The 8949-nt window shown below is 68.4% G+C and overlaps 2 protein-coding genes across 2 annotated transcripts in view; one reads left to right on the forward strand and one right to left on the reverse strand.

Annotated features, from left to right (window-relative positions):
* The window catches only part of DGKA (diacylglycerol kinase alpha), a 7013-nt gene extending 3313 nt beyond the window's left edge, over nt 1–3700 (forward strand). The window contains exons 4-18 of the mRNA XM_027908392.1: nt 15–133; nt 344–463; nt 668–766; nt 856–945; nt 1057–1130; nt 1307–1381; nt 1461–1546; nt 1624–1713; nt 1796–1956; nt 2037–2101; nt 2492–2582; nt 2657–2831; nt 3152–3272; nt 3364–3424; nt 3529–3700. Coding sequence (XP_027764193.1) covers nt 15–133; nt 344–463; nt 668–766; nt 856–945; nt 1057–1130; nt 1307–1381; nt 1461–1546; nt 1624–1713; nt 1796–1956; nt 2037–2101; nt 2492–2582; nt 2657–2831; nt 3152–3272; nt 3364–3424; nt 3529–3627 — 1526 coding nt within the window. The 3' untranslated portion in view covers nt 3628–3700. The remainder of the gene's footprint in view (nt 1–14; nt 134–343; nt 464–667; nt 767–855; nt 946–1056; nt 1131–1306; nt 1382–1460; nt 1547–1623; nt 1714–1795; nt 1957–2036; nt 2102–2491; nt 2583–2656; nt 2832–3151; nt 3273–3363; nt 3425–3528) is intronic.
* A 220-nt stretch (nt 3701–3920) lies between these two features.
* PMEL (premelanosome protein) lies at nt 3921–8478 on the reverse strand. Its single transcript, XM_027908384.1, has 13 exons — nt 8201–8478; nt 7321–7440; nt 7097–7243; nt 6889–7020; nt 6653–6814; nt 6121–6516; nt 5714–6040; nt 5454–5615; nt 5094–5261; nt 4923–5016; nt 4636–4838; nt 4479–4566; nt 3921–4199 (listed from the first exon to the last, which is right to left on the reverse strand). Exons 1-13 carry the CDS (start codon nt 8358–8360, stop codon nt 4040–4042), a joined length of 2319 nt encoding a protein of 772 aa, XP_027764185.1. The 5' UTR covers nt 8361–8478; the 3' UTR covers nt 3921–4039.
* Nucleotides 8479–8949: the final 471 nt, after the last annotated feature.

Consider the following 8949-nt stretch of genomic DNA (forward strand, 5'->3'; position numbering starts at 1 on the left):
GGAATGGGATGGAGGGGCCAGCTCTGAGCCCCTGTTCCCCCCAGTGTGCCGGTTCACGGTGCACGAGCGCTGCGCCCGCCACGCCCCCCACAACTGCATCAGCACCTACGCCAAGAACCGCAGGGAGGCCGAGGTGAGTCCACCTGTCTGTCCGTCCCGCTGTCCGGCTGGGCACCTGTCCACCCACCTGGGCATCCACCTGTCTGTCCACCTGCCCCTCTGTCCTTCTGCTCGTCCATCCAGGATGAGGGTGCTGAGGGTTGGGGGGGGTGACCCTGGCAGTGGGGTGGGGGAGGGTGTGGGGGAGTGACCCCAGGGGTGACCTGGGGGGGGTCACCTGCAGGTCCAGGCCCACGTGTGGGTGAAGGGCGGCTGTGATGGTGCCAAGTGCAGCGGGTGCCAGAGGAAGATCCGGAGCTTTCAGAGCCTGACGGGGCTGCACTGTGTGTGGTGCCACCGTAAGGTGGGGGGGCCCGGGGTCCCCAGTTTCCCTCGGACACCCTGACCCCCCTGTTCCCAGACCCACGATGAGTGCCAGCCCCCTCCCCATGTTGACCCTGTGGTATCTCCATCCCTTTGGTGTCCCCATCCCTGTCCCCATGGTGTCCCTGACCCCACGCTGTCCCCATCGCTGTCCCTGTGGCCCCCCTGCTCCCTCTGTCCCCAGATCCATGAGGAGTGCCAGTCTCTCGTGCCCCCAGCCTGCGACTGTGGGGCCCTGCGGGACCACATCCTGCCTCCCGCTGCCATCTACCCCGTCCTGCTGGTGAGTGGGGTCCTGGGGGGGGCTCCTGGGGCAGGGGTGTGCCCCTCACTCCCCACCTGGCCTCCCCTGAGCCGGTGTGGGGGTCCCAGGAGAGGCAGGACAGCCAGAGGGACAACAGTGGGACCCCGGTGGAGGAGACCCCCCAAGTGTTCACCACCCCCGAGGGGCAGGCGCTGCGGGTGAGCCATGACCCCCCTGAATGTCTGGGACCCCCCTGGGGCCCCTCATGTGCTCCCTCGAGTCCCCTCCATGTCTCCCCTGGGGCCAGGCTGACTTCCCCTCTCCCCCAGGTCAGCCCCCCTCCCGAGACCCACCCGCTCCTTGTCTTCGTCAATCCGAAGAGCGGAGGGAAACAGGGGGAGAGGTAAAGGGGAGCTGGGGGCTCCTGGGGCTGCTCTGCACCCGGGGGGGGACACAGGATGGGGTGGGGACCAGGATGATGGTCAGACAGTATTTCGTTATGGTGGGGAGGGGGTGGCCACCAGTCCCCCCAGCCCCCTTGTCCTCCCCAAGCCCCCCCAGCTCCCCCTCTCCCCTCAGGGTGCTCCGGAAGTTCCAGTACCTGCTCAACCCCCGGCAGGTTTACAACCTGCAGCAGGGAGGCCCCATGCCTGGGTGAGTGGGGATGGGGCAGGGGAGGGCACTGGGGTATCTGGGGGGGCCCAACCCAGCCCTGACCTCCCCTCCCTCCCAGGCTCGATTTCTTTCGGGATGTGCCGGATTTTCGTGTCCTGGTGTGCGGCGGGGACGGCACCGTGGGCTGGATCCTGGACGCCATTGGTGGGTGCTGCACCCCCCAAAATGGGTGCTGCCCCCTCCAGCCCCCCAGGCTCTGCATCACCCCCTTTTCCTTGCAGACAAAGCCAACCTGCCCCACCGGCCGCCCGTGGCCGTGCTGCCCCTGGGCACTGGGAACGACCTGGCCCGCTGCCTGCGCTGGGGGGGAGGTGAGAGGGGCAGGGCAGCCTGGGGACACCCCCTGCACCCCCAGCCCCTCTCCCCCCATCCCACTTTCCCCCCCTGCCGCAGGGTATGCAGGGGAGGACCTGGGCAGGATCCTGCGGGAGCTGGAGAGCGGCACCGTGGTGCAGATGGACCGGTGGAGGCTGGAGGTGCTGCCCCAGGACCCGGCGGCCGAGGGGGACCCGGTGCCCCAGGGGATCATCAACAACTACTTCTCCGTCGGGGTGGTGCGTGGGGAGGGCAGTGGCCACCGGTGGGGCCGTGTGTCCCCCCCAGGGCCTCACTGTCCCCCCTGGGTTCCCCCCAGGACGCCTCCATCGCCCACCGGTTCCACGTCATGCGGGAGAAGCACCCGGAGAAATTCAACAGCAGGTGGGGGGGTGGGGACAGGGCCCCTCCCGTGGTGTCCCTGCGGTGTCCCCATCCCTGTCCCCTGTGGCATCCCTGTCCCCTTGGCATCCCCATCCCTTCGGTATTCTTATCCCCATCATGTCCCTGTGATGTCCCACATCCCCATGGTATCCCTGTCCTCATCCCCCTGGTGTCCCCATCCCTGTCCCCATCCCTCTGGTGTCCCCATCCCTGTCCCCATCCCCATGGTATCCCTGTCCTCATCCCCCTGGTGTCCCCATCCCTGTCCCCATCCCCCTGGTGTCCCCATCCCTGTCCTCATCCCTCTGGTGTCCCCATCTCCATGGTGTCCCCAAGCCTTTCCCCAGCCCCATTCCCACGGTGTCCCTGACCCCATCCCTGCCCTCCCAGGATGAAGAACAAGCTCTGGTACCTGGAATTTGCCACCTCTGAGACCCTTTTCTCCACCTGCAAGAGGCTCAAGGAGCACCTGAGTGTGGAGGTGGGAGGAGTCCCTGCCCCGGGATGGGGGGGGAGTTCAGGGGGCTCTGCTCGGCCTGACATGCCCCCCCCCAGGTCGGCGGGACCCCCCTGGAGCTGGGGGGAGCCCTGGAGGGGCTGGCAGTGCTCAACATCCCCAGCACCCATGGGGGGTCCAACCTGTGGGGCGAGACCCGGCGGGCGCCGGGGCCCAGCACGGCGCAGCCCCCCAACATCACCGACAGCGAGACCCTCCGGAGCTGCGTGCAGGGTGGGTGGGGAAACCCCCTCCCCAGAGCTGGGGGGGACACCATGGGGATAGGGGGGCCACCATGGGATGGGGGGGCATGGGGATGGGGACTGGGACAGGGATGGGGACTGGGACAGGGATGCCATGGGTACGAGGATGGGGATGACATGGGGATGGGACACCACAGGGATGGGGACAGAGGTGTCATAGGGACAGGGGACACCACAGGGACATCATGAGGATGGGAATGAGGGCACCACAGTAATGGGGCCAAGGACATCATAGGGATGGGGATGCCAAGAATCTGCCCCCACTGCCCTGACCCCCCTCTGTCCCCCCAGATCTGGGTGACAGGCGGCTGGAGGTGGTGGGGCTGGAGGGGGTTCTGGAGATGGGGCAGATCTACACCGGGCTGAAGAGCGCGGGGACACGACTGGCGACCTGCTCCGAGCTCACCCTGAGGTGAGGGGGGACCGGGGGGTCTCTGGGGGCTCTGGGGGGGTCCCAGGACAGGCCAGGCCCCAGCAGGGATTGACCCAGGGGGGTTTTGCAGGACACTGAAGGCCCTGCCCATGCAGGTCGATGGGGAGCCCTGGATGCAGCCACCCTGCACAGTACGTGGACTCCCCCCCCATCCTCACTGAGCCCCCCAGGAATCCCCCAAGTGTGGGGGGTACCCCCAGCCCCCCAGCCCCCCAGCCCAGCCTCTGTCTTGCAGATCAGGATCACCCACAAGAACCAGGTGCCGATGCTCATGGCTGCCCCGCCCCGTTCCTGTGGCTTCTTCGGCACCAAGAGGGGTTCCCTCGAGGCCTGAGGGGGTCGGGGGGGCCGGGGGAGCCCCCCCGGAGCTGTGCCTGGGCAGGCAACACAGGCCAACCCTCCCTACACCCCCTGTCCCCAGCAGGTGGGGACAGGGGGGGCTGCACAGAGCCCCCCAGGGTACAGCGCAGTGGCCAGAGCCCCCCACCCTCTCTGGCCCCCCCCGCTATTTATTACCCCCCCCAATTTCAAGTGCCTCTCGCAGTAATAAAGCTGGTGTTGTAATAAACACTGGGGCTGGTTGTGCCCCCCAGACCCCCCAGACACACAACCAGGTGGAGGCACCGGCGCAGCTGAGCCTTTAATCTTGGTGGCATCGAGGCCACGCCACCCCCCCACGGCCCGCGGCCCCCCCTGGGTCTGGGGGCTCGGGCCAGGCAGGGGCAGCGTGGGGTGGGGGGGGGTCTCTAGACGGTGTTCCCACGGAGGAGGGGGCTGCTCTCGCCACTGGGAGCCCCCCCGAAGGCCCGGTGCAGCAGGAGGCGGAGGGCAGGGCCGGGGGGCAGCCACCCCCTGGGCCGGGGGGCCGGAGGGGCCATGGCCAGCAGAGGGGTGTACTTGACTCGTCTGGGGGGACACGGAGGGGGTCAGTGTTGGGGGGGCCCAGGTTGTGCCAGGGTGCCCCCCCCACCCCACGGTGTATGTGTGTTCCCCCGGTGTCCCCACCACCCCACAGAGCCCCCCACTCCACAGTGTGTGTCCCCAAGTGTTCCCTCCATCCCACAGAGTCCCCCACCCTACATGGTGTGTCCCCCCATCCCACAAAGCCCCCCCAGCCCTATGGTGTGTGTGTCCCCCCTGCTGTGTGTCCCCCCGATGTCCCCGAGCCCCCCCAGCCCCCCTGACCTGTAGGTGTAGGCAGCTGTGCCCAGGGCAGCAGCGACGAGCACCAGCCCCACAAAAATCGTGGGGCTTCCAGAGGCCGGGGCAGCGCCTGCGGGCAGGGACAGCTCAGCACCCCCGGCCCCCCAGAGCCCCCCCATCCCCCCCGGCCCGTTCCCACCTCCGACAGCCACGCGGGTGCTGGCCACGGCCAGGCCGTTGCCGTTGGCCAGGGACACGTTGAGGCAGTAGAGGCCGGACTGGTTGAAGTCCTGGCGCAGCACGAGTTGGCAGCCGGGCGCGGGTGCCACGGCCGAGCACGTCTCCGCCTGCACCGTCTGGCACTCGGGGTCTGCCACCACCGTGCACACCTCCTGGGGGAGGCTGCGGGGGGCACGGGGGGGTCAGCTGATGTGAACCTCCCACCCCAGCGTGGGGTCCCGGCCCCGGCCCCCTCCCCATCCTCACCTCCCCTCGCATGTCACCGTCAGCTCCACGCTGTTCTCGCTGCCCTCGGGCACCACCGGCACCACCTGCACGATGGCCACGCTCTCGATGCCCTCTGCAATCAAGGGGTCAAGGTGGGCTCAGCTTCCCCTGTCCAGAGCCCACCCCAGAGCCCCCCGGCCCGGTACTCACGGACGATGTTGAGCTGTGTGGAGAAGGTGCCGTAGCGGTACAGGATGCAGCCGGTGGAGTCTGCGGCCGGTGCCTGGCGCTTCACCAGCACCAGCGGCTCGGCAGTGGCTCCAGCAGTGGCAGGAGCAAGGGACAGAGCTGTGGCTCCCACGGTTGCTCCCACTGTTGCTCCAGCTGTGGCATCAACCGTGGCTCCAGCTGTGGCATCAACTGTGACTCCAGCTGTGGCATCAACCGTGACTCCAGCTGTGGCATCAACCGTGACTCCAGCTGTGGCTCCAGCTGTGGCATCAACCAGAGCATCAACTGTGGCTCCAGCTGTGGCATCAACCATGACTCCAGCTGTGGCTCCCACTGTGCCTCCAGCTGTGGCTCCCACTGTGCCTCCAGCTGTGGCATCAACTGTGACTCCAGCTGTGGCTGCCACTGTGGCTTCAGCTGCAGGTCCAACTGTGACTCCAGCTGTGGCTCCAGCTGTGACTCCAGCTGTGGCATCATCCGTGGCTCCGTCCGTCTCTGCATCTGCAGGAGAAGAGGCTGGGAACGGCCGAGGGGACACCGAGCCCTCGGGACCACCCCCCAGACACGTCCTGCCACCCCCTGCCCAGGGCAGCACCCACCTGCAGCCATCGTTCCCTCCGAGGGCGCGGGGGCCACTGTGACCAGAGTGTCCCCAGCTGGGGCCACCGAGGTGGGGAGCAGGGGGGCCCCGGACACGGCGGCAGAGCCGGCCCCGGTGCCGGTCACCACGGTGCTGAATGCCAGGAGGGCGGGCTCGGTGACAGCGGGGTCTGAGGGCTCGGTGGCAGAGGGGGCCGAGGGCTCGGTGACAGTGGGATCCAAGGGCTCAGTGACAGAGGGGGCCGAGGGATCGGTGACAGCGGGATCCGAGGGCTCAGCTGCCGATCCCCCCGTGGGCTCCGCTGGCTCGATGCGGGGCGTGGGAGCTGCGGGCAGAGCAAGTGCCAGAGGTCACTCCTGTCGGGGAACACCCGTGGGGACCCCCAGACCCGCTGTGCCCCCTTACCGGTGCTGGGTGCCCCGGTGGTGCCCTGCTCGCCCGGCGTGGTGCCTGCGGGCTGCGTGGGCGTGGGGCGCACCGAGGGCGGGGGGCCCGTGGTGGGGTTCACGATGGGGGCGGCAGAGGTGCCGCAGGGGCTGAGGGGGATGGCGGCCTGCAGGGTCAGGCGGGCGGTGAAGGACCCGGCCTCCAGGTAGGTGTGGGTGACGGTGGGGCTGCGCGAGATGAGGGTCCCGCTCTGGTCCCCGAAGTTCCAGGAGTAGGCGACGTCGGCGTCGCGCAGGTACCGGCTGGGGTCGTGCAGCCGCACGGTGAAGGCCACGGCGCGGTTCCGCACGAAGCGCCCGTCGCCCGCAGCCGCGTCCTGCACCTGCTTCACGTCCACCGCAAAGGGAACCTGGTCTGGAGGGGTCAGGAGGGGCTGTCGGTGAGGCCATCATCATCACTGGTGCTAGTCCCGCCGCCCCAGTATCCGTCACCCTGACACCCGCCGCCCTGGCACCCACAACTCCACTGCCCGCGACCCCCCAGCACTCACCCGTGATGCTGAACTGGGTGCTGGCACGGCCGATGGGGATGAACTTCTGACGGCCACGGTAATGGTAGACAACGACCTCCATGGTGTAGGAGCCCAGGGGGACCCCGGCCGTGCCCACCGTGAGCCGCGACGCTGCCCCATCCACCACCTGCCAGTAGCGCCCTGTGGGGTGGGGCAGGGGGGTCAGCACCTCCTCAGGGCTTCCCCAGATCCAGGGGAGGGGGTCGGAGCCTCACCCCAGGTCCACCAGACGTAGACGAATTTGCCCTTCTTGCCCCTGGGGAAGGGCTGCCCGTCAGGGAAGATGCCACCCACATCCTCTTCCGGCTGCTCTGGAAAGACAGGATCGCCCTGGGCCACGCGGGTGCCTGCGGGGAGCAGAGAGTGAGGGGCGCAGGGCAGGGGTCCCGGGACGGGGGTGAGGGGTTTGGGGTGGCCGCTGACCGTTGACGGTGCAGTTCTGGCTCCAGACGACGCGGCCGTCGGGAAGCGCCGCCTGGGTGCCGGGGAAGCGCAGGGCGATGGAGAACGTGGCGTCGGCGCCCGCCATGGTGGGAGCGTCGTTGCTGATGTCGAAGGTGACCTCACCGCCTGCCCGGCACAGGGATGGGGGGCTCAGCGACGCGCCGAGACCCCCGCAGCCCCCACGGCCCCCCCAGGGCACCCACCTCGCCAGCAGTCGCGCATCCCCTCCTGCCACGGCCGGTACAGCCCCGTGTCCCACCTCCGGAACGCCGCCGGCCGCCCGCTCCAGGCCTGGCTCCGGCCACGGCTCCGGCCACCAGATCCTGTGGGACAAGGGCATTGTGGCACCCAGACCCCAGCCCAGCAGCCCCCCCGGGACGTGCTGGCCTCTCGGTGGGGTGTCCTCTGGGACCCCGGGCCATGTGACGGGCTCGGGCCAAGCCCCACGCGGGGCAAAGCCCATCACATGCGCCCGGTGCCGCCCCCAAAGCCCTTTCATGTGACGCTCAGCTGAGCCGGCGCCGGCAGCCCCGGGCAGGGTGGGGTGGGCGTCCCCCTCACGGCCTCCCAGTCCCGGGGGGCTGCCAGGTCCCCCATGTCCCCCATTGCCAGGGGTCTGCCAGGTCTCCCCATATGACCCCATTTGTAGGGGGCTTAAGGACCCCCCATGTCCCCCACTCACACAAGTCTGCCAGATCCCCCATGTCCCCCTCTCTCAAGGGTCCAAAGAGCCCTCCCATGTTCCCCTTCTCTCAGGGGCTGCTGGATTCCCATCACAGACAAAGCAGGGGCCCCCCATTTGTGGGCAGCAAGGGTTGTGTGTCCCCTGTTCACAGAGGGATGGGGACCCCTTTGTCCCACCCCACTCCTGAAGGGCTGGAGGTCCCCCCTACATCTTGGAGAAGGATGAGGACCCCACAACAAGCTCCCCAAGGCCTCCAAGGGGAGATTATTGATGTGTAATCAGGATTAGGCTTTGGAGGGTTCTGCTCCCGTCGGGGACCCCTGTAACCCTCAGAGCACTGGGATGGTCCCGTGTCATGCTCTGGGTGCTCCCCACATCCCCCCCAAGCCCCTACTTACGACGCTGAGCTGCAGCCAAGGCCAGGAGGGTCCCCAGGACCGCGATCACTCTGAGCACCCGCATGGTCCCTCTGTGTCGTCTCCCCCCACGCTTGGGCACCGCCGGGGTAGAGGCAAAGGCGTTGGGAACAGGGGGATTTGAAGAGGCTCTCATTTGCATAATCCCACCCCAAAAAAGGGGGGTCCCAGCACCTCCCCCGTGGGCTGCGTGGGGACACGTGTGTCCATGTGTGTGCGGCCCTGGTCACACGCTCCAGCCCTTCTCTGGGTGGGGGAGGAAATGCGGGGGAACACAGACACACTCCCCCCCAGCCCGAGGAGGGGCTTTGGAGGGGCTGCCCCCCTACTCTCCACACCTGGTGGCCCCAAGGACGCGGATTTGGGGTCCACGGGGACCCTCCACGCACCGAGCTTGGGGGGGCCCTGCTGTGCATGGTGGGGGGGGCACGAGTGGGGAGACCCCCGATCTGACACATATAGAGGGGTCCCCGATCCCATCGACTTGGGGGGACCCCCAATTTGACACCCGTGGACAGACCCCATCCCACCGACACGGAAGGGCCCTGGCATTGCACGTTCAGGGGGATCCCCACCGGTGACACGAGGGAACGCCGATCTTTTCTGCTGGGGGTGTTTCCAGCGCCCACCCGGGACTCGGACCCCGGGGGGGTCCAACCCGCGCCCGTGGAGGTCCGTGTGCTTGGTGTGACTGCTCGTGAGGGACAGTGCCCGCGGGGCTGCGTGTGCGG

The sequence above is a fragment of the Empidonax traillii genome, unplaced genomic scaffold, assembly GCF_003031625.1.
Source record: "Empidonax traillii isolate 1590-97213 ecotype Southwest subspecies unplaced genomic scaffold, ASM303162v1 scaffold1692:size73552, whole genome shotgun sequence".
Lineage (NCBI taxonomy): Eukaryota > Metazoa > Chordata > Aves > Passeriformes > Tyrannidae > Empidonax > Empidonax traillii.

What these genes read in the sequence shown, in the direction of transcription:
- PMEL (XM_027908384.1), bottom strand. Translation starts at nt 8,360, where the DNA reads ATGCAAATGAGAGCCTCTTCAAATCCCCCTGTTCCCAACGCCTTTGCC. An exon ending in CTTGGCTGCAGCTCAGCGTC is followed by an intron (nt 7,441 to 8,200) that starts GTAAGTAGGGGC and finishes CTTGTCCCACAG; the next exon opens with GATCTGGTGGCCGGAGCCGT. An exon ending in AGTGGGAGCCACAGCTGGAG is followed by an intron (nt 5,262 to 5,453) that starts GCACAGTGGGAG and finishes CCACAGCTGGAG; the next exon opens with CAACAGTGGGAGCAACCGTG.